This window comes from Trichosurus vulpecula, chromosome 7 (assembly GCF_011100635.1).
Source record: "Trichosurus vulpecula isolate mTriVul1 chromosome 7, mTriVul1.pri, whole genome shotgun sequence".
In the NCBI taxonomy this organism is placed as follows: Eukaryota; Metazoa; Chordata; class Mammalia; order Diprotodontia; family Phalangeridae; genus Trichosurus; species Trichosurus vulpecula.
Genome location: NC_050579.1, coordinates 249,379,147 through 249,404,014, shown reverse-complemented (window position 1 = coordinate 249,404,014; position 24,868 = coordinate 249,379,147). Strand labels below are relative to the sequence as shown.

At 44.9% G+C, this 24,868-nt stretch overlaps 1 protein-coding gene across 1 annotated transcript; it reads right to left on the bottom strand.

Moving 5' to 3' along the window:
* Positions 1–900: 900 nt before the first annotated feature.
* On the bottom strand, positions 901–23,906 carry KCNK17 (potassium two pore domain channel subfamily K member 17). The gene is made up of 5 exons (XM_036769165.1): positions 23,616–23,906; positions 20,248–20,362; positions 8,827–8,987; positions 8,078–8,252; positions 901–1,160 (listed from the first exon to the last, which is right to left on the bottom strand). The coding sequence occupies exons 1-5, from the start codon at positions 23,904–23,906 to the stop codon at positions 916–918; spliced, it is 987 nt and encodes a 328-aa protein (XP_036625060.1). The 3' UTR covers positions 901–915.
* Between the last annotated feature and the right edge of the window lie 962 nt (positions 23,907–24,868).

The following is a 24,868-nucleotide window of genomic DNA, read 5'->3' as shown; positions in this document are numbered from 1 at the left end:
GAATTTGTTCTGTAAAACTTGGACTCAGTCAAAAGACTGAACCCCAGGACCTAGAGGGCCACGTGTGGCCTCAAGGCTGCAGGTTCCCCACCCCTGGTCTAGAGCACAGAGGTTAAATAATTAGTCCAGTATCACAGAGCCAGTATGTATCACAAGCAAAACCTGAGCACGGGTCTTCCTGGCTCTGAGGGTGGCTCCCGGTCCACGAGAATAAGCAGCCTTTTGCAGCAGCAGCAGCAACATGAATCTATTTTTACCACACTTGGAGCTCCCCAGGCTCGAAGCCCTCTAAAGTCCTGGGCAGCAAACAGCACCCCCTTTGTATTCAGTTCAACTGGAGGTTTATTAAGCACATCTTGAGGCATTCTCATAGGCATTGGGGATTCAGAGACAGAAGTTAGACTCCCTGCCCTAGAAGCGTCTGCGTCTCTCTTACACAAACATACTTATTTCTTTTTAGGTAAATTCCACATAGTGGGGCTTTTCTTTCTGACCTCTGATTTTTACTCTCTGGGGTGGGAGTTACACGGAGCTATGATGCAAGTGGTGGTGGGGGGGTGGCGCGTGATGGAAAGGATGTTTTTCTGGAGCGGCCGACACAAGAGACTGGGCTGGCAGGAAGCCAGGGAGGAAGGGGAGGAGGTCACGGGTCATGGTTCATTGAGGATCTCTACTATGAGTCATCTTGTAGGTAGGTGGTGATGGTGAGGGAGCTGCTGTAGGGGGGAGGGGGGAGTCAGAAGACCCAGGTCCAAATTCCAATTCCAGGTTTGCTTCTTACTACTCATGTGAGACCTAGGGTAAATCAGGTCCCCTCTCTGGGCCTCAGTTCCCCGCCCTATGTAAAATGAGGAATTAGACAATCTCTGAAGTTCCTTCCAGACCTAAATCCTAGGCGTCTTGTTCCATCCATTATCAGCTACGGGTGGACTTCCCACCACGGTTCCCAGGTGTTGATTTTGGCCTGTGGGGCTTAGTGTCTCCATCGGATCCCCAGGTCCTGCATGGGTCCATTTGGCTGCATGTGCACAGGACTGTTGAACTCTCCATCAGAGAGATGACCAAATTGATGATCAGGGCCAGCCAAGCCATCCCGAAAAGGATCCACATGGACACGACATTCCTGTACCATACTGGGTACCTCCGATCCGGATTCATTCCTGGGAAAAAAAGAAGGAGCTCAAGAGATTGTCTCAGTCTAGCTGTGTGGTCTTGGTCAAGTCACACAACCTCTTTCAGCCGTCTGTAAAAGGATGATAATAGCCCCTACCTTCTAGGATTGTTCCGAGGGTCAAATGACGTAACATATGCAAAGCGGTTTGCAAAATGCTTTATAAATGATGGTTGTTACTATCTGCCCCCCCGGGCCCCCCCAGCCTCGTCTCACCCTTGGATTCCTGCTTTTTGAGGTGATCTGCTTATGGGGTGTTTTTTTTTCTTTTTAAAAATATTTTTTTATTTCATTAAATATTTCCCAATCACATGTAAAATTTTTTTTATCATTTATTTAAAAAAAAAAAACAACTTTGAGTTTCAAATTCTCTCCTTCCCGCTCCTCCTCCAGCCCTTGAGAAGGCTAGCAATATGATATTGATTATATGTATGAAGTCATGCAAAACATATTTGATGGTGTGTTTTCAATAGATTCCTTTGCATTTGTTTGTGGCTTTGTTAGACTCAGCCTGGGAGCTCCTGGAAGGCAATGATCTTTCTACATTATAACCTAATGCAATAAATATTCCTTAAGCACCTACTATGTGCGGGCACAGTACTAAGCAGATATGAATGATTATAATAAAATAAAGACAAGCCAGTTTCCCTTCCCTTTCCAAAGCTAACTAGCCCTAATCCTCTTCCAAGACCTTCCTTGCTGATGCTTTTCTTCCTCTCTTTTGGGTCTTCTCCTCCCCCAATTTCTCTAAGAGATCCAGAGATGTTTTGAGTCTGGGGCTAAGGACCACACCAAACAAAGCTCCTCCCCTTGTCCTGCCTTACTGGAAGATTGTGATCTCTCCGACTAATTCCCGGCACCCAGAAATACCTGACTGAAGGAGGCAGAGGGGAAAAAAGCCACTTCCTGTCTCCCGCCTTCTCTTCCTCTCCCTGGTCCTGGTGCCCCTCCTGGTGTAGCCCTGCTGCCTCAGTAGTGGGGATTGGATTAGGGTTGATTGCATTACCGAAGCTCAGGACTGTGATTTAGTTGGGAGCCAAAATGAGATCAGTGGTGAGTGAGATTTCTCTGTAGCTAGCAGCAGGCGAGGGGGGAGCTGGGGGAAAGGAGGTATTTTTCTGTCCTTTTATTTCATTTTTCTGCCGCAAACGTAAATGTCAGGGGACCAGGCAGCTGGCAAAGGGCTTAAGTGGATAGAAAATGCAATTGGAGGAAGAGAGAGGCAGGGCTGGAGGGGAGCTGATGGCTGGCAACAGGGACTGACCCCTACCACAGTTTGCGATAAAGAGGCTCTGAAAAGCCGGGGTGAGGATGGCTTCCATCCATGACCCTGCTGCTGCTGTGTGGTCTGAGGGTCATCATCTCTGGCAGATGGACCTCAGTTTCTCTATTTGGGGAAAAGGCTTATAACCCCGGGTAACTCCATTTTCCACCAGCAGCTCAGATTGGTTTAGACTCCACAGAACATCATGCCTCCCTAGGACAAGCTGACCCTCGGCTTATATTACCACAAAGACTGACTCTGTTTTTGAGACTCAACACCTTCTCAGCTTCCTCTCCCCTCTGAAGTGCTGGTTTAAATTATTTAAGTCAGTTTTCCAGTCCTGTCTGACTCTCCATGACCCCATGTAGGGTCTTCTTTTCATACTGGAGTAATTTGCCATTTGCTCCTCCAGCTCATTTTCCAGATGTGGAACTGAAGCAAACAAGGTTAAGAGACTTGCCCAGGGTTACACAGCTGGTAAGTGTCTGAGGCCAGATTTGAACTCAGGAAGAGGAGTCTTTCTGATTCCAAGCCTAGTACTGTGCCACCTAGTTTCTGAACTGCTGGAGGGTGGAACCATAAACTCCTTCCAAAGCTTTCCTTTACAGAGAGCTCAGAACTTTCTGAACTTTCCAGGTATCTGCATTTTCTACCAGCAGCTCAGCTTTGTTTCGATTGTCTTCTCCCCATAATAACCCATAGGAAGGCTGGTACACCTTGGTGGGCCACCCCTCTCCCAACCTTTTCAGCTTCTTGAGGGCAGGGACTGTCTTTCTTTCTCTAATTTGTACCCCTTGTGCTTAGTACAGTGTCTAGTACACAGTAGGCATTTAATAAGTGTTTATTGAATCGAATTGAAATCCTACACCCTGCAGGATTACCAAATTAAAATAAGGAAGAATGAAAGCCCTGTTTTTGCCCCATCTCTAATCCATCCACCACAAAGCTGCCACAATGATTTTCCTAAAACGCAGGTCTGATCATGTCACCCCACCCTGCTCAGTAAACTCTAGTGGCTCCCAGTTACTTCCAGAATCAAATAGAAAACTCCTGTGTTTGACAATCAAGGGCCTTGTAACCTTGGCCCTTCTCATCTTTCCTCTATGCACTCCTCAGTCCAGCTTCACCAACCTACTTGTTTCTCAAACCCATGCCTGTGGGCTGGTTATCCCCCAGGTCTGGAATGTTCTTTCTTCTCACCTCTGCCTCTTAGCTGGCACAGTAAACAGAGAAACAGAATCCTCTGACTGGAGTCAGGAAGACACGAGTTTGAATCCTGCTGTGGACACTTATTAAGCTATGTGGCCCTGGGCAAGTCACTCAACCTAAGGTAATGCCTTCAGTAAGATAGGTATAATTATTATTTATTATAATAACAATATTATTATATTACAACATAATAATAGCGTTATTATTATAAGCACCTATCTTACAGGGCTGTTGTGAGGAGCCACCAAGAATTATCTAATTTGCTCCTCCTAATAGCTCTTAACGGGGTGTTTTTGTAATTATGTAAAGCACATAAAGCAGGCAGCTAGGTGGCACAGTGGATACAGAGTTGGGCTTGGAGTCAGGAAGACCCGAGTTCAAATCCAGCCTCAGACACTTCCTTGCTATGTGACCCTGGGCAAGTCGCTTCACCCTGTTTGCCTCAGTTTCCTCATCTATAAAATGAACTAGTAAAGGAAATGGCAAAACACTCCAGTATCTTTGCCAAGAAAACCCCAAGAAAACTCACAAAGAGTTGGACACCACTGAACAACCACAACAGTGAAAGCACTTAGTTGTTATTAGTTTCCCTGTCTTCCTTCAAGACTTAACTCCCTTCCCTCCCTTCCCCCAGTGCTTTCCCTCTGAGACTGTTGTTCAGTTGTGTCTGCCTCTTTGCGACCCCACAGACCATAGCACTCCAGGCCCTTCGATCTTCTATTATCTCTCAAAGTCTGTCCAAGTTTATGCTCGCTGTTTCCATGACACTATCTATCCATCTCATCCTCTGTCATCCCCTTTTCCTTTTGCCTTCAATCTTTCCCAACTTCAGGGTCTTTTCCAATGAGTCCTGTCTTATTGTGTGGCCAAAGTATTTAAGCTGCAGGTTCAGTATTGGACCTTGCAATGAATGGTCTGAATTAATTTAAGTATTGACAGATTTGATCTCCTTGCTGTCTAATGGAGTCTCAACAGTCTTCTCCAGCACACAATTAGAAGTGTTGACTCTGCAGGGCTCAGCTCTCCTTGTTGTCCAGCTCTCCCAGCCATACACTGCGACTGGCAAAAAACATAGCTTTGCTTCTATGGACCTCTGATGGCAAGGTGATGTCTGCTTTGTAGTATGCCGTCCAGATTTGCCATAGCTTTCCTTCCAAGGAGCAAGCGTTGTTTAATCTCATGTCTTCACTCACCATCTGCAGTGATCTTTGAGCCCAAGAATATAAAACCTGATGCTACCTCCATTTCTTCCCTCTTGATTTGCCAGGAAGTGATGGGACCAGTTGCCAAGATCTTAGTTTTTTTGATGTTAAGCTTCAAGCCAGCTTTTACATTCTCTTCTTTCACCCTCCTCAAGAGGCTGCTTAATTCTTTACTTTCTGCCATCAGAGTGGTATCCTCAGAATATCTGAGATTACCTTCCATGTACTCTGAGGATGCTGTGAGGCTCAAATGGGACAATGGATGTAAAGCACTTTGCAAATCTCAAAGGGCCACATCATCACCATCACCATCACCATCACCATCACCACCACCACCACCACCACCATCACCATCACCACCACCATCACCATCACCATCATCATCACCATCACCACCACTATCACCATCACTATCACCATCACCACCACCACCATCATCACCATCACCATCATCATCACCACCACCATCATCATCATCATCGTCATCATCATCATCACCATCACCATCACCATCATCATCACCATCACCATCACCATCACTATCACCACCACCACCATCATCACCACCACCACCATCATCACCATCACCATCGCCACCACCACCATCATCATCATCGTCATCATCATCATCATCATCCTCCTCCTCCTTCTCCTCCAGTCACTAGGCTTCCAGTCTGGTGATGACTTGATTCTCTGAATCCTATTAAAATGCTGAGCTCAAGTAATATTTACAAAGAGCAAAACAAGGCTGTGCTGATAAATGTTTAAAAACCATGCTCTCCAGGAAAAATGTATGCCCACACTTTTAAGTTTAATTGCATTATTAGCACTTTTAAAAAGTATAGACAAACAACAAAATAATAAATCAAATTGCCAATTTCTGAGGTGTAAATGTTTACACCAAAAATTTTAAAGGTGGGTGGCAAGCCAGAATCCTGATCGACTCTGCATATATCTTGTATGTGACTGGTTATTCATGTATTTTCTCCCCTATTAGACTGTGATCTCCTTAAGAGCAAGTGCTACCTTTTGCCTTTCTTAAATTCCTACCTATTGTTGTTGAATCTAGTTGTATCTGACTCTTCATGACTTCCTTTGGGTTTTTTTGTGTTGTTTTTTTTGTGTGTTTGCCAAGATACTGGAGTGGTTTGCAGCTTCCTTCTCCAGCTCATTCTACATATGAGAAAACTGAGGCAAACAGGGGTGAGTGACTTGCCCAGGGTCACATAGCTAGTAAGAGTCTGAGGCCAGATTTGAACTCAGGAAGATGAGTTTTCCTGACTCCAGATCCAGAGCTTTATCCACTGTGGCAGCTAGCTGCACATGGTTAGGCGCATAGTAAGTATTTAATAAATGCTTGTTGCCTGACTAACTGCATATATATTATAGAATCAGGTAATTTTTTAGAACTACAAGGGCCCTGAGAGATAATCTGATTTGACTAGGGAACACATTAGAGTTTCAGTTATATTGACAGAACTGATAAATGCTGTTAGTTGTGTAAGTGTGGGAGAAGCCTGAGGACATAGGTCATCAACAAGATGGAGGGGGTGGGGAAAGGGGAATTTTGTAGAAAAATACAGGAGAATAAGCCAATATTCCTACTGGAAAATTGCCACAATATTTTTAAAATATATACTTAAATGTGTAGAAGGAAAAGAATAGCAACATGTCAGTTTTCCTACTAGAAAATTGCCACAATATTTTTTAATATATACTTAAAATTTGAGAGGGAAAAGGCTAGCAATATGTCAGTTTTCCTACTGGAAAATTGCCACAATATTGTTTTAATATGAACTTGAACTATTAGAGGGAAAAAATTAATATGTCAATTTTCCTACTGGAAAAATTGCCACAATATTTTTAAAATATATACTTAAAATTTTAGGAGGAAAAGACTAGCAACATGTCAATTTTCCTATTGTAAAATTACCATAATATATATTTTGTAAAATGTGTTTAAAACTTTAGAGAGAAAAGACTAGCATATGTTCTCACAGACCCCCTACTCCGTCGCCCAGGATGTTGGACATTAGGTTCTGTGGGACCCATTTCGGAAAATGCTGGTTTACCCCTCTGTTTTTGTAGATGAAAAAAATGAGTCCAAAAGAAGTGGAATTATGTGTTAGCTAGTCAGTGTCAGAGGTCAAATTTGAATCCAGTCCCTTGTTCTGTCCTCAAAGAGCTATGTATTTAACTTTACATAGAGCATAGCTCTTCTTACAAGCTCAGGTATGAATGGAATGATAGATGTGTAGTCTACTGGGCTCCCCTGCCCCACCTTCCTAGAACTGGGCATTCCAATATGGGGTGTGGGGGTGGGGTGGGCCTAGAGAAGGAGATCTAGATACCCTGGAGCCTTCTTCCTCTTTGGTGAACACTAATCTAAGTCCTCAATTTTCTTTGATGAGAATATTATCACCCCATCACTCAGACATTTACTTTAAGTTGTTTCTTCAGTGGGGAGGATGGAGCTGTGCTGAATCACCCACAGTCTCTAGTGACTTTGGCCAAGGAGATGGAGAATCTTGACCAAACTACCCTCATTTTCCTCTGAGGACCGGACCAAAGGAAAAAGGGCTAAACCTGCAATCGGAAGGATTTAGGAAGAATTAGGATCAGCCTTTTGTGGACCCTTGGGCAAGGTTGGAAAATGGAGCCCTCTTGTGCTTGAAAATGTGTGTGACTAAGCAGCTGGAAGGTTTTGAGGCTTCCCTAAAAAAAAATAAATGTGCCATGAAGAGCGGAATTTGAGGGCTCTTTAAAAATATGGGCGTCAATATGTAGCGGGGCTAAAAAGTGCCCTTCTTGGTGCTTCCTTGTGGGTTGTTGCCTAGCTTGTCTATCCCTAATTCTAGTTCTGGATTTAGGTCCATAGTGGTGAACAAGAGGAGAATAAGCATTCATAAAGCACCTACTATGTTCCAGGCACTGTGTTAAGTGCTTTAGGATCATAGGTCGATAGGTTTTGGAGCTAGAAAGGACCATAGAAGTCATCTAGGCCAACTGTCTGATTGTATAGAAGAAAGGAAGGCTCCCAAAGCCATAGCTAGGAAGCAGCTTGGTTAATTGTGGTGTGAGAGTTTCAGATAAGGACCATCAGAGATAAGGTATCATCTGCCCTTGGGATCTCTAGGAAAGGAAGGAGAGAGAAATAGTCTCATCTGGAGGCAGGGGGATGGCTGTGACGACCCTTGGAAGTCTCCTTGCCCCTCCCTTCCAGCATCTCACCTATCACATAGTCACCAAAACCCACAGTGCTGAGGGTGATGAAGGAATAGTAGAATCCTTCCTCGTAGCTCCAGCCTTCCATGTAGGAGAAGAGAAGCGGAGGTAACAGGAAAAAGAGTAGGAGGCCAGAGAGGAAGGCACAGGAACCAACGAACCACCGGGCTCTGGCCTGGTTCTGTAAGAGAATACAGAGAAGAAACCATGGGTCAAGTCTGGAGAGAGGGGAAGTGAATTTGACAGGGCAAGGGATGGATCCCATGAACCTGGAAGATCCCCAGGTGGAGATAGGATGAGTTTCAGGGCATGAAGCGGTGACTTGGGACCAAAGTAGCCCATCCTCTCCTCCATCACCTTATATACCCTTATACCTTGGGCCTCCAGGGAGCTAGCTAGGATTTCCCTTGGACCCCGCCCCCCCACACACACCCATGTCTCTGACTTTTTCCCTTATCAGCCCAGAAAGGTCCTTCCCCATCCTCATAAGTCCCTCAACTCATCAGGACCTCCAAACCAATCAGTAACTCCACCATTTTAAGCAGTGACCTTTCCTTTCCCAGCCCTAATTTTTACCACTGATCCTTAAGAGTGTCTCTTACCTTCAGTAATGTTTCCCCCAGATCTTGTGCCTCCCAAGGGATTCCCCTTCCTCAGAAATGATCTCCACGTTCCCTGCAGGGAACCTGGCTCCATTTCTCTCAGACTTCTGCCAATGCCTCCAAGTCCTCTCTTCCTTTTCCAATCTCTCTTACCTTCTGGGCCCCACCCAGCCATTGGGCCCAACGCTGAACCCAGGAGAGCATGAGGCGTCCCAGCCTGTTGAGTAGCACAAGATTGAGAGGGATTCCGAGGAAGGCGAAGAAGATGCAGAAGAGACGGGCACCCATTGTTCGGGGGCTCAGGTTCCCATAGCCTGGGGCACAACAGGAGTGGGTATTACAGGGGATAGCTGCAGGAGATATCCCAAATCTGCTCCCCTGACCATTCCTTACTAGACCCTTCTGCCTCTCTGTTCTCAGGGTTTCCACTCCCAGGAAGGGTGGAGAAAGGGGTGGATTGAAGAGAATGGGGGAAAAAATGAGAGTATTGTCCCCTTCTATCCTTCGCCATCAATTCCACTGGAGAAGGTTAAGATGGAATGGGAAAGGACAGCCACTAGGTGATGGCTCTGCCCAATTCCCCCTTGGCTATGCAGAAAGGGACAGGGAAGAGCAAATCTAAACAAACCCTATGATCTTAGGAAGGTCCCATCCGTCTGAAGAGTTTCAGCTTCTCTTTTATTCCTTTATTCCTCTCTCTTCCCTTCTCGTTCTTTCTTCTTCCTACCCTGCTTTTCCCTTTCTGCCCCTTAACCCCAGAGTAACTGGACTTCTACTCGCCATTTCATTGCAATTGTTTTCCAGTCTATGGTCAGTGGAGATCTCTTTTTCTTACATCTCATCCTTCTTGACCTCTCTGTAGCAATCCTGTTGATCACTCCAGAATACTCTCTTCCCTTGGCTTTTATAACAGTATTATTTTTAAAAATTTTAATTTATTTAATTTTTAATTTATGGAATAAAATAAGCATTTCTATAACACAGTATAATAAAAAAGATGATTGCACATGAAACTGCAAATCTATTACGTACAACTTGCTATTCCTTTTAAATATATAATATTTATCATGTAAATTTCTTTTTCTTCTCCCCGCTCTACCCTAGAGATGGCTACCATGAGACACAAATATGTGTATATGTATATGTATATATATAAAATCATGCTATGTGTCAAAGTTATAATACTATTTGTGAATTTCCCTCCATCTTATTTTTACTCAGTACGGAACTTCTATCTCTGTTACCTTATCTTCCCTCCCACTCCCAACTTACTCACTTATTCCTTATTCTTCCCCTCTTATTATACTTCTTTGATTCCCCTCCTACTTCTCTAACCTATCTTTGTCTTCTTTTATCCCTTATTTCTCTTCCTATCCTCATCTGGGAGCCATCTCTTTTCTCTCTTTACATTCTCTTCATTCAACCATCATCAAGTCTAGTTTGATGCTCACATGTGTACCTTCAGTTCTTTATTTTCAGCTATTTATAGGTTATTTCCACTTGGGAGTCCTATTTGCATTTCAGGTTTTCCATCCACCCACCCATCCATCCACCCATCCATCCACCCATCCACCCACCCACCCATCCATCCATCCATCCATCCATCCATCCATCCACCCACCCATCCATCCACCCACCCATCCATCCATCCATCCATCCATCCATCCATCCATCCATCCACCCATCCATCCATCCATCCATCCATCCATCCACCCACCCATCCATCCATCCATCCATCCATCCATCCATCCACCCACCCACCCATCCATCCATCCATCCATCCACCCATCCACCCATCCATCCATCCATCCATCCATCCATCCATCCATCCATCCATCCATCCATCCACCCATCCACCCATCCATCCATCCACCCATCCATCCATCCATCCATCCATCCACCATCCATCCACCCACCCATCCATCCATCCATCCATCCATCCATCCACCCACCCACCCATCCATCCATCCATCCATCCATCCATCCATCCATCCACCCACCCATCCACCCACCCATCCACCCACCCATCCATCCACCCACCCATCCATCCATCCATCCATCCACCTACCTACTAAAGAAGGCTAAATCTAAAATCAAACAAGCTCCCTGTCTCTGTCAATTCTATTAGTCACCCAGTTAAAATAAATTTGTTCCATTATCTCCAGGAGGTTTCTCATATCTCCTCATTCCTCTTTATTCCAATCATCACTACCTTAGTCCAGGCTGCCATTCCCTCACACATGAACTAATGTAATTTTAATAATAATGATAATGATAATAAAAAATGGCTGAGTCATGTGAACCTGATGGAAATGGAGGAGCTTTATGATGGCAATTACAAACCAGGTTACTGCCACCAGAAACTGGAGGAAGAATTATCCATAAGGGACCTAGACTTAATGATCATTGTAGATTATACAAAGGAAATGATAAAAAAAATTGTGCCACACATCACTTTAGGCTCTAAAAATTTACCACCTACTAAACATGATTTGTTTGCTAGAATGATGTATACATCAGAACCTTGCTGATTTTTCATGGACTCACATATGACAAATCCCCATACTACAAATATAGACTTCAAAATATACTGGAGTATTCAGCCAATAAAATGCACTTGAACTGGACCATTATTACAGACTGAACTATGGCCCACAATTGCCTGGATATCACATCTGTCCATAAAAAATGAAAGGCAACTTTTAAAATGATTATTGGCATAGTGGACACTCATAATACTCAAGCTGCATGGAGTAAAAAGTTTTCAAAGCATAGAGACCAAGCAGAGAAGATCAAAAACATGTGGTAACAAGAAGAGGTATCTATCATCCCCTTTGTCCTGTCTGCCACTGGAGCTGTCCTGAAGATGCTTTCATTGAGCCCAAAGAGGAAGAGCTTACATCCCAAAACTTTTTATTTAATTACAAAAAGCTGCCATTTTATCTAGCTGTGCAAAAGTCCATAGAACTTTAGATATTAAAAAATAATAGCAGGATAGCAACTTGTCCCAGGAGAATTTTTCTCTGAAGCCCCTCAAAAATGGTAAGAACAGGATGATAATAAAAATGATAGCAATAACTCATCTGTTGACAGAGAGAGGAGATGGACTTAGGCACAAAATGATACATACCTTTTCTGGAAACAGCCAATTAAGGAGTTTGTTTTGCTTGACTTGTATGTATACAGATATTCATATTCATATATTCATAAATATATATGCATACACATTCACAGAATTTTTTACAAGGTTTTGTTTTGTTTTTCTTTCCAGTTGTGGTGGTAAGGGTGGGGTGGAGGTTGGAGGGGAAGAAATTTGATTTTCATTAATTAAAAATAATAAATTTAATTAAAAAAAACAGCACTACATTTTTCTTTCCTTTTCCTTCCCAACTATTCTCAACCTTTGATTCCTCAGTTGCAAACATGGCTTCTTAACAAAACACAAAGTCCATTAGACTGTGATGTCATTAAGAATTTTTGCCTTTCTTTGTATCCCCAGTTTTTAGCACAGTGCCTAGCACGTAGTAGGCACTTAATATATGCTCATTGACTGACTGAAGTAGTTTGGATACGTGTAAAGGGAACTCCAGATGAGTAAACTCCCTCTACCAATGCAAACAGATCTGTAACAATTCTGAAACTTTAGTCTTAGTTGCCATGGCATTGAGATTAGGGACTTGCCTTGGGTCACAAAACCAGGAGAGTGGGAGGGACTTAAATTGAGGCCTCTCCAACTCCAAGCCCAGCTCTCTAGCCACTGGGCTAGGCTGCATATTAGGTGCCTGATAAATATTGCTGAGTTTGACTTGAATCAGAGATTCTCAGTTGGAAGGGACCTGGTAGAGGGTATGGGGGTGGGGAGAGGATTTGGTTCATCCAATTCATATAAAGGATAACAATGAAAACAACATTCCTACATCCTCAGTTCAGACACAAATCTATCACTTTGTGGCCAACCCTCTGTTGATGAGGCTCTTTGAAATGAGCTGGTTTGATCCTCCGAGAGGAAGCATGGTCACTTTGATAGCACTGTATCTGTAGCTTTCCATTTTGGTACAGTAGAACCTGCCAGGGGTTGTGTTCCTCTGGTGTAGCCTGTGAGAAACTCTGGTCACCTTCATGCCATGAGGAAGATGGGAAGAGAATAAGCATTTATTAAGCACCTACTATGTGCCAGGCATGGTACTAAGATCTTTACAAATATTACCTCATTTTCAAATGTTATTGCTATCTCACAACTGCCAGGGAGACTCTCACTTGCTTCTTTCTGGGGCTGTGCTTCTCTTAATTTAAACTGAGATCACACTAGCTTTTGGGGTGGCCTCTTGATGAAGGTTGAACTTTTGATCCACTAAAACCCTTAGATTTTTTTTCAGTTGTCATTCCGTCATTTTCAGTCATATCCAACTGTTTTACAGTTGAGCAAAGGGAGGTTAATGGCTTGCCCAGAGCCACACGCCTAGTAATTGTCTTGAGGCCAAATGTGAACTCTTGACTCCAGGCCTGGCCCTCTATCTGTTTGAACCACCCTTCTCTCCAACGAGGAGATATTGCAGTAGGGCTTGAGTCAAGACTCAGAGTATCTCATTCCATTTATGGGGGTGTTCAATGGACCAATGCAGAGCCCAATCCTCTCCCCATTTTGCAGATGTGTCTTTAGGACTAGCTGGGGTCAAAGAAATTCATCCCATTGCAGGGTCTCTCCAGCATCCTCGCCCTTAGCTAACTTGGGCAGCAACAGGCTGCCAGCAGGGCAGCATCCATTTCTAGCTTCCTACGACCTGCCAAGGCTTGCCCTCTACTGGTCATAGGATTAGGGATGTGGTACTGGAAGGAATAGTACAAAAGGAACCTGAAGCCCAAGAGATCAAATGATTTGCTTGTAGTCACATAGTGAATTAAGTGGCAGAGTAGAGAGCTTCAAACTTGTTCTCTTTGTACGGCACCCGGGTACCTCCTCCAAATAGAGCCTTTGAGAATCCCAGCATCTACTCCAAGCCATGATGGGGCACCAAAGGAAGACTTGGGATCATTAATTTAGAGTTGGAATGGGGCTTTAATGGTCATCCAGATGGACCCTTTCATTTTACAGATAAGGAAACTGAGGCTTGAAAATGTTAAGTGATTTGCCCAAAGTCACCCAAGGGGTAAGAACTGGTGACTTTAGTGGAGCAAAAATAATAGTACTTTATCCTTTCAAAGCAATCTTCTAGACATAATGTGCTTTGAGCCTCACAACTACCTTGTTAGCATTTTCGTTTTACATACAATGATAACAGCCGAAACTTCTTTAGCAGATGCCAGCTGTTTACGTTTTGTAAAATGCTTTCTATACATTTTCTCCTTCAATCCTCACAAGAACCCTATGAGTCAGGTGCCATTATTAGCCTCATTTTACACATAAGGAAATAGAGGTTCAAGAAGGTTTATTGACAAGCCTGGGGTCCCACAGCCAGTAAGTTTCTCAGGGGATATTCCAACCTAGATCTTGGCTCCAAGGCCAGTGCTCTATCCACTGGGCTACTCTGCCTTTCATGATGACTAAATTGGGGTTCAGAGAATTAGTGAATAGCAGAATCTGGAGTCACACCCAGCTCTTTTAATTCTAAATGTTCTCTCCCTAATATCACAGTAGCCTCAAGATCTTCCTAACCTACAATTTCTCAGTCTCCAACTTACTCTGCACAGTTGTCAGGCTAACCTCCCTAGGGCACCACTCTGATCCAGTCACTTCCTTGCTCAATAGACTCCAGTGATTCCTGACTGAATTAGTCTAAATTCCTCAGTCTGAGATTCAAGGACCTAAATGACCTGGTCCCATCCTACCATTCTAACTTTATTTCCCATTATTGTAGGGGCTTTTATCTTGGGGTCTTTGGATAGATTTCAAAAGGTCTGAGAACTTGAATAGGGACATTTTTTTCCTTTCTAATTTTAATTTTTAAAATGTAACTTCTAACTTAGATTTCGAATTTCCTTTGCTTAGGAATATAGGCAACAAACAAAAAGGGGTCTTTCCTCATTTGATTGTCACAGGAACTCTGCAGGGAAGATGCCAATATTATCCCAATTTCACAGATGAGTAAATCGAAGCTCAACAGAGGTTTAGTGACAAGCCTAGGGTCCCACAGCCGGTAAGTTTCTCAGGGGATATTCCAAGCCAGATCTTGGCTCTATGTCCTGGCTGCAAAGGAGTCTGTGACACAAAAGAGTTTAAGAACTCCTGCCCTAAATCTAAGATGGATCCTGTGATCCCCCCCTACCTTATTCTAGTGACCCATTTCTGGATGGGTTTGTTGATGTTTTGGCACCCCAAACTGAAAATAATATTCCAGATGTGGTCTGACCAGGGCAGGGAAGGGTCCAGGGAGACTCTCACTTGCTTCTTTCTGGGGCTGTGCTTCTCTTAATTTAAACTGAGATCACACTAGCTTTCGGGGTGGCCTCTTGATGAAGGTTGAACTTTTGATCCACTAAAACCCTTAGATTTTTTTCAGTCGTCATTCAGTCATTTTCAGTCATATCAAACTCTTCGTGACCTCTTCTGGGGGTTTTGTTGGCAAAGATCCTGGAGTGATGGTTGCCATTTTTTCTCTAGCTCATTTTACAGATGAGGAAACTGAGGCAAACAAGGTTAAGTGACTTGTTCAGGGTCACACAGCTAGTATCTGAGGACACATTTGAACTTAGGTCTTCCTGATTCCAGACCTGACACTCTATCCACTGTGCCACGTAGCTTCCCACAGATTTTTTTCAGACCTACTATCTATTCCTCCCCTATCTTGTGAAAAATTCTATTTTTTGAGCAACAACCTAAGCCTTTACATTGATCCCTGTTTGCATTCATCTTGTTTCAATGTTCTAGCTTGTCCAGATCATTTTGGATCTTTGGTTGGGTCATACCACCTATTAGCTAACTGTCCTAGCTTTGAAGCTTCCACACATTTTATAAGCATACTGTGGGCCATTTTCTGATGTTAATTAGCAAAGAACCAGGCCACCTCACTGGACAATCCACAAGAGACCTCCTTTGCAAATTGATACTGATTACTGGTGGACAGATTGGTAAAGCCCTTCTTTACTAGTTCATGTAGGCTGGCTGATTATGTAAATGAAAGGAGGTGGAGTCTAAAAATCTGTGGGTCCATGCCCAGAAAATTTTGGCACCTGGATTAACCCATTTATTCACTTCCAGATACCCACTTTCCCCTCCATTCAGCTTGGCTTCCCTTCACAGGCTGTACTATATCAGACCATGGCTTATGCTGTGTGCCAGCCTATCATCCTTTAAATACTTGTCTCACTTCTTCCAAGAAGCCTCCCTCGACTAAATCCCCACTGAGACCACTGAGACCAGTTTCCTCAAGGGTAAACATTTTATGAAGTATTGACTTAAATATGTTCTGGAGTTAATTTGTTTACGTCAATTTTCCCTATTTAGATGGCAATCCTCTAAGGGAGGTAACTACATTTTATAGTTCTGTGCATCACCCACTGTAAATTCAGAGGGCTGGGAATGAAATGTTGTACTGATTATATTGTACTGTGTTGTGTTACATTGCATTGTCCCACCTCCCTGCTCTCTTGGTCCTTCTCATCCTTCAAGCTAGGCTCAGATATTCTGAGAACCAGCTTCTTTGGGTGGTTGAGGGGGTAGTGTTGAGGGTTTCAAGCTGGGATCAATAGTTCAGAAGGATGGCCAAGACCATGATTCAGAATTTTGAAAAACCACATGACTCTGGGGATGGTCTCAATTTGAGAGAATAAAAAGTCCACATCTTGGATATTTTTGTGCCCCTTCCCAACCATCTAGCCCCTATCCTTTGTGCCTTGGTCACAAATATGGCTTCTTAACAAAACACAAAATTCAAGGACTGTTGGCCTGGACCTGAGTAAGGAGGATGGCTGGACATGACCTGTTTGGGCCTCTTTTTGGTGCTGGGGAAAGAGTCAGAAGACCCGAGATTGAATCCAGACTCTGCCATTTACTACTTGTAGGACCTTGTGCAATTCACTTGACCTCTTGGCCTTGGTTTTGCCCTTCAGTAAAATTAAGGAGCTGAACTAGAATGACCTCAGAGGTCATTATTTAGATCTGACTTTCCAGCTATAAATCTATGACCCTCTAATCCTATAACAGTGATGATGCCAACCCCTACTATGTCATCAATCTCTCCAACCATTTATCTCCCCTTTCTTACTGCTATGGACCATCTATTCCCGGTCTGTTGGCCAGCAGTGGGCACCCAGAACTAGCAAATCAGCTACCTCTTGCCTTGAGCTACTTTAGTCCCTCAACTAACTTACATGAGTAATAGTAATGCCATGGGCAAGATCATGAGCCAGGATGATTATACTACAGGAGGTTTTTTGACAGAGATTGTTGGGGGAGAGCTGCCAAGAATGTGCATATCTGAGGATTTCTGCAAAGCATTTGACAGTCTCTTGAAATATCTTTGTGGACATGAAGGAAAGAGAGATACTGAATGATAGAACAAGAACAGTTATGTGGGTTCCAGAACTCCTGACTGTCCCAACCCAATGAGTTGAGCACTGATGAGTGGATCATGTCGCCTGGAGGGAGCTCTCTGGAGGAATAATACACAGCTGTCTTCTGGGTTCTCTTATCAATGACTGACCAAAGACATAGATGGCTTGCTTATTAAATTTGTGGATGACTAATAGGGATAGTTGATACATTGATGATGGAATTAGGATACAGAAAGATTTCAACAGGATGAAATGAGGCTAAAAGTGGATGATGAAATTTAATAGGAATAATGTAAAGTATTGCACTCAATTCAAATAATCAAATCCACAACTGAAAGACGCAGGACATGTGGTTAGAAATTGATTAGCCATTAGGAAATCTTATGCTATGGGCAAAGTCATTTGTGGGGTACACAGCAGTGATGTAGAGGACAGTTTGATCTCAAGCACAGGAGATTTGGGGAGGAAGGACAGAGAGAAAAGGGGGGGCCTTTTGTGGTACCACAATGACAGGAGCCTAGGAGCTGTGGCCCAGGGAAGGCAGAGATATTTAGGAGAAGCTTTGCCCTCCCTTCTCACCTCCTCTTCCTGGCTTCTTTCAAGTCTCAGCTCAGAACTCACTTTTTGCAAGAGACCTTTCCCAGTCCCTCATCCTCCATTACCACCTATTTACATTGTATAAATTTTATATGAACATAGGTGTTTCTATTTGTCTCTCCCATTAAAATGTGAACTTCTTGACTTTCTTGTTTATTCCCTCTCCTCCGCACAGTGCTTGGCACACAATAAGCATTGTGTTCTTACTGCTTCCACAGTAAGCAATGCTTGTTGGCTGACTGGGTTCTTCTCCCTCCCCCAGAAAACCAAGTCTTCGGTTGCCTCTCTGGCTCGAAATCAATTCACATGAGAAAGATCTAGGTATTTTAATGGATTTCAAGCTCAAAATGATGTGGTAGCCAAAAACCACTGATTTGATCTCAGGGATCGTTAATAGAACTATAGCATCCAAAATGAGTGAGCGAGCTATCCAGCTGCCCTCCAACCTGGAGTGCTGTGTTCAGTTCTGGACTCCATTTTTTAGAAGGGGTATTGACAAGGTGGAATATGTCCAGTAGAGGACCACCAGGATAGAGTTGACTTGAAGCCATGCCATTCGATAAGGTTAAAGAAACTGAGGATGTATGACTTGGAGAAAAGAACACTGGGGAGGGTCTTAAAATATTTGAAGGGCTGTCATTTAGAAGAAGGATTAGTCTTGTCCAGCTTGGCCAACAGAGGACACAACTAGGAAAAGACCATGGAAGTTACGTGGAGGCAGATTTTGGCTCAGTCTAAGGAAGAGCTGCCTGACAATTAGAACTGACTCCAAATAGAATGTATTGCTTTGGGGAGTAGTGAGTCCCCCAACACTGGATGCATTGGAGCAGAGCCTGGATGCCCATGTGTTAGGTATATCATAGAAGATAACGTTGTCCTGGTGTTGGTTGGACTAGGTGGCTTCTGGGGTTCCTTCCAAGTCTGAGATTCTATGATATCTCCAAGGGGCTTTGACCAGAGATGCCACTGCTTAGCACAGTGCCTGGCCAATAGTAAGGGCTTAGGAAATGCTTGTTGACTGGCTTATTACACTAAATCTTCCTCTCTTCCCTTCCTTGCTCTCTATATTTTAAGCATATTTGCCCAAAGGGAGGGTACTTCAGATGATTCAATCTGCCATTCTTTAGATTTATGATTCTAAGAATTGATGATTTTAGTTCTAAATTAAGCAGACAGCCCAATCTATGGGGCCATTCTTCCTTCATCCCAAGGAGTCAGTCAGTCAACAAACATTTAAGTGTTTACTGTGGGCCAGGTGCTCAGGTAAGCATTGAGATAACAAGAAAAGCCAAATCCTGTCCTCTGAGGACAGAGACAGAGAAACTAATTGCAGGGTGGGAAGGGTAAGGGCGTGAGGTCAAATTCAGCCAGACCTCAGAAACCAGAAAAGACTGCAAGGGTATGGCTGGACATTAGCACTGCCCTCTCTACCCTTCCCCCTGACCCTGCCAACGTCCTTCTCCCAGCGCAGTCCTCCAAATTGTAAACTAGACACTATCCCACCCAAGTGACTTCTAGGCAGAGATCTGACTGATGGTTTTACACCGCCACCTGGTGGCCAATATGGTACAAAGCTGAACAAACGGGCCTTTGGACACCATGCCGATGGAGAAGGTACTGAGGCAAATGACCGACTCTTCCAACCTCCACCAGTTTCACATCTACAGAAAAGTTTTTCCTTATCTCTCCACCAAGGACAGGCTAGAGGGAAAGGAGGTGCTTCTGCAACAGGGAGAATGATGATACCTGCCTCTACAGTGAAGGATGGTGAATACGGGACTTGTTGGGAGACCAAGGCTTGAATCTGTCACCCAGGTCTACCTGTGTGATCCTGGGCAAGTCCTTGTCCCTCTTTGGGTATCAGCTTTCCTACCCTGTAAACTGAGGGGTGGAGGTGACTTCTAAAGCACTTTGCCATATTCTAAGATTTTAGGAAAGGATTCAGTACATTCTACCACACAGTTCTACAACTTTCCTCAAGCTCCTAGCCAGTCCTTGAAATGAAATGGTGCTGCCTGTGTGCCATTTCCAGATGGTACTAGAGACAGGAAGGCATTTTCCTCAATGTAGAGGCCTTTTTGGGGGGAATTATTTCTCCCAACTCTATCCCTGAAGTGCCTTAGAAAGCCTAAATGATGGGGCAGCATTATAGACTTTCTTCCCTAACATCTGGGGAAATAAATAATGGGGTATCATTTATATAGCTTAAAGGATTTCAAAATTATATAGTGCATAAAGTACTTTACAAACTTTTCTTATTTGATCCTCATAACAACCCTGTGAGTTAGATTTTATTCTTATCCACATATTATAATTGAGGAAACTGGAGGCAGGCGGCAATTAAGAGATTTGTCGGGGGTCATATAGCTAGTAAATGAAGTAAGATTTGAGCTCCAAGCAGGGCGACACCTAGTGGCAACCAAGAAGAAATCTCCTCCCCTCCGCCCCATGTCCCCAGGTCCCAGGTCCCAGGTCCCGGGTCCCTACCGATGGTTGTGATGGTGGAAACAGAGAAGAAGAAGGAACCTGTTACTTCCCATCGGCCCATGCTGGTAGTGTTGCTGGGGAAGATGACTCCTCTCCTGTATTCCCAGATAACGTTCTGTGGGGACAGTAACCACAGTGATCTCAGGGACATAGCCATGGTAGATCTTTTTTGAAACCATACCCTAGGGCAAGAGTGGGGAATCTTTGGCCTGGAGGTCCCATGTGGCCCTCTAGGTCTTCAAGTGTGGCCCTTTGACTAAACATGAAGTTTGAATTCAGTCAAAAGGCTGCACTTGAGGACCTAGAGCGCCACATGTGGCCTCAAGGCTGCAGGTTCCCCACCCCTGCCTAGGGCATGCATCTTTGGAACTCCCATTCTAGATGGGTGAGCGAGTGCACACACAAAACACCCATGATCCACCATCTCCATCCATCCTTAGAACACATTCCATCCAGCAATCCACACTGGCTATCTTCTTGCCATCTCTCCTGCCTGTCTAGGGGAGTACCTTCTTCTATGCTATTCTCTGTCTGTCTGTCTGCCTCTATCTCTCTCTCCTCCTCCTCTTCTCTGCCTTCTCCTTCCCTCTCTCCTTGCCCTGGGAGCTGTAATCAAATCAATACTGTGATATTGTAACTGGATCTCAAAATTCAGTGTGTCTAAAACTCAATATATAGCATCTCAAAACCCATTATGTTAAAAACAGAACTTGTTAATTCATTATCTTCCCTTCCCCAGACTCCTGTCTCTTCTGAACTTCCCTATTAAGGTAACTTCCTAGTCACTCAGGCTTGAAATTTCAGTATCATCTTCCACTCTTTCCTCACACTCACTCCACATATCCAATCTGTTGCCAGTTTCCAAAATTTTTACCTTCACACCATCTCTGCTAAATATCCACATTTCTCTTCACTCACACAACCCCAATGCTAGTTATGGTTCTCATTGCCTCTTTCTTGGACCATTGTAATAGCCCACTAACTCATCTCCCTCCCTCATCTCTCTCCACTCAGCTATCCAACTGCTTTTTTTTTTCTTTCTAAAATGAAGATGTGGCCATGCTACCCTTTTGGTTGTCTACCACCCCTACCCCAACCTCCATGAGCTCTACCAGCTCTTAATGTCCTCAGAATATAAAATGCTCTATTTGGTATTCCAAGCCTGGACCCTTGCCAAGATCCTATCTCCAACCTCTCTAATCATGCAACACAGGCTTACTCACAGTTCTAGAATACCCACCCATTTCCTTGGCTTTGCAGTGGCTTTCAAAAAAGCATAACACACTTTTATGTTTAATCTGCATTGCTAACATTTTCTCCATCACCAAGTCCAGATGCTCAACAAAACTATAAATCAAACCCAGAACTATAGTGTCTGCCCATTTCCAACGTGTAAATGCTCACACTAAAAATTTAATGATCCCAGTGGTAGGAGCTGGCTACAATGCACCCTTGGCTGATCCACAAGTCTAGAATGCTTTGCCCTTTCAACTCCACTCCTGAGTTTCCCTGGTTTCCTTCAAGGCTCAGTCCCACATTCTGCAGAGACTTTTCCTGACTGCTCCTTCCTCCGCTGCCCCTGAACATCTTCCTGTGACTTTTCCTCTGAAATGACATCCCCTCTATCTGTATATATTTTGTGCTGTCTCCCCCTTTAGAATGTGAGCTCCTTGAGGGCAGTGACTGTAGTTTTTGCCTTTCTTTGTTCCTGTGGCACTTACTAAGGTGCTAGGCACATAACAAGTGCCTAATGAATGCTTGCTGATTGACTCCTGGAAGTCTCCTGTCAACTGATGCCTTTGTGGCTACACTCAACATTCTTATGACTTACTAGATGAAAATACACTTTTCTGTCCACTTTCTTATGTGTTGACTCCCCTATTAGAATATAAGCTCCTTGAAGGCAGGAACTGTCTCAAATTTCTATTTGTATTACGCCACATATAATCCTTAATAAATGCTATTCATTCATTGCTATATTTACCCCCTTAGAGCAAAGGTTCCCTTCCTGCAGGGCGTCTTCCTCATTTTTCTTTTCCCCCTTAGAACCCAGCAATGGCACAATTGCTGTCGTCTTACTGAAAGGACAAATTATTAATGTAGTTCTTCCAGTCAAGAGTAACACTAAGCCCTTCCCTCCGTAGAGTGAGGCGGCAGTGGGGAGCTTCCAAAGTAACAGTCCAGAGTATAGTCCTAGGATTGGGGGGTGGGGGGAGATGAAGGCGAGACAGGCCTGCAGTGGGGGAGACAGAAGGACTGTGGGGAGGGGAAGGACCGGAGGCTTCCCCTGAACTCTTGAGATCAGTGGAGACCCAAGAGGATCTTTTTGGTTTTGCCTTTCTTGGGAGAAAAATCAGCCCTTTGCTGAACCAATGGACTCTTAGCTCCACCTGGTTTCTTGGGGTTGTGTTCAGTTTCCTGGGCTGGGCTGGGACGAGGTGCAATGAGTTGGAGCAAAGAGACGGATTTACATACTTGAGGACAAGTACTGGATTTTTTGACATTGACCATTTGGGAGGCTGTTTTATTCGAATAGTCTCGTGACCTTTGCTAGGGGAGGGAAGACAGGTGAAGGAAGGATTAGTTGCCTTTGATGCCTGTGGGTGGCAGTGGTGGCAGTGAGTTCCTGGCAGGCAGAGTTCGCCTAAAAATTCATCATCTTGTGGAATTGCCCTCTTCAGCTCAAAAAGGGTGGAGTCCTCTCCCTCCCCTCCCAGGCTCTGCACACCTCGCTTCACCTCATACCATCTCAAACTAATGTTGGAAGAAACAAAACCTTCATTTTATAAATGAGGAACCTGAGACTCAGACTAACTCCAAGTTCCAAGGTAAGTTGGCATCAGAAAGCTGGGACTAGAGTTGGGGTCTTGAGAACTCGGAGCCTATGAAACCCAGGCCATCGCCCTGACCCACTCTCCTCCATTTATTTACACACTGGTGACACAATGGAACCGAACCAGGGGATTAGCACCAAGCGGACCCTGGGGCGGGGGATCGGAGCGAAATGCTGCATTTAGGGCAGGACGCAGGGCGGGGGGAAAGGGGAGAAGTTGGGGGTGGGGTGTAGTGTGCCCCAACACCCACCAACTCCAGGTGAACCCATCCCGCTCTTTTTCACACCCGAGACGCTCCCTCCTACTCAACACTCCAAATCCCAAATAGAGATTTATGCTTCAACCGAAACAATCCCAGCCCTGTCCACCCTGGTCTACCTCCTGTTGGTCCCTCGGAAAAGGAGCCCTCGCCCCCGACTTTCCCTCGGTTCCCTCTACTCACTCATCGTAGCACCCCTCCCTCCTCTAGTCCCCTAGCCCTTTCTCCATCCTCACCCCTCGCCCCAGTAACCCAGAGAAGCATCCCGGCCTGACCCGGATCAGCGAGTCCAGCGCCGGGGTGTCCAGACACGTGTAGTTGCGCAGGGGCGCCCACTTTTCTCGCTGGAGGCTGTCCTCGGGGTCCAGTGCGGCGCTTCTCTCCAGAGCCTGGAACACGCTCGTGCCCAAGGCCAGGTAAGCCAGGTAGCAGCCCAGGAGCAGGGGCGTCCCTTGCACCGCGCAGCGCCGCCCTCCGCCCAGCGCACGCTGCCTGACCCTCGGCTTTTGCACAGTTCCAACCTTCTTCACCGCCTCGGGGGCAGCCTGGTCTCGCTGTCCTGACATACTTAGGCAGAGTCCTCCTGGGCTTAGGCCAGGGACGAGTGAGGGAAGGGTCTGGAGTCGTCTGGACCCTGGAAGGCCAGGGGAGAGGGATGTACTCAATTATGGTGTGGTCAGGAGCTGGAGCAGGAAGGGAAGGGAAGGGGCTCCGAGCAGACAACTCAGTCCCCTGCCTAGAAAGTGCATGCGGTTTTGTTCTGTCGGGGTCCTGGGCTCCCTAGGGGTATGTGAACTGGCTCCAGCGCCCCACCCCGAACGAAGATCCAATCCCTAGCCCCCAAGAGAATACCAAGAGCCGCTGGTATCTAGCCCTGCCTTGCGTGCGAGGAAAATGCCCCTCATCTAGCTTAGGGCCCTCCTCTCCCCTATTTACCTCCCCCTTCCCAGTCCCAGTGCAGAATAAGCCGCCTGTGTGATCTGACTAAAGTCCCCAGAGACTGGGAAAAAGCTGGAAGGGGAAGAAGGGAACACAGGAAGAGGGAGGGAGAAGGGCAAGAATTAAAAAGGTCAGAAAAAGAGGACTCGAGGAATAGAGAAGGGAGGGGGAGAGCTGGAGAGGGTCTCAGAGCCCCTATTATCTCAGGCAACAAATATGGTCAAAGCCTGCAGAAACTACACACAGGAAGAAACAGAGGGGCCAAGTTTATTCACCTAGGCCCATGACTTACTTTCTGGACCTGTGCCATCTAAATAGCCTTTCTAGACCCTAACAGCCCATTTTGGGGGCCCCCATCCCCACCCCCAGAGTATTAGGCAATGGGTGAGGATCATTATTAGAACCTGAGGGAAACTGAGGAAATTGCCCAGAATCAGACTTTTCAGTCAATAAGGGACCTCTGTAGGTCATTTCAGCCTACCCTCTGCTTCCAAATGTTATACCTAATTTTCTACCAGCCATTGAGGCTGCGTGGGTGGGAGAAGCTTATCCTTCATTTTTTCAGTCTGATAACCTCCCTCTCCCATTC

Coding starts and splice junctions, on each gene's coding strand:
- KCNK17 (XM_036769165.1), bottom strand. CDS start 23,906: ATGTCAGGACAGCGAGACCAGGCTGCCCCCGAGGCGGTGAAGAAGGTT. Junction 8,988..20,247: donor TTCCACCATCACAACCATCG/GTAGGGACCCGG, acceptor GTTGTGCCCCAG/GCTATGGGAACCTGAGCCCC. Junction 8,253..8,826: donor GGCTGGGTGGGGCCCAGAAG/GTAAGAGAGATT, acceptor ATTCTCTTACAG/AACCAGGCCAGAGCCCGGTG.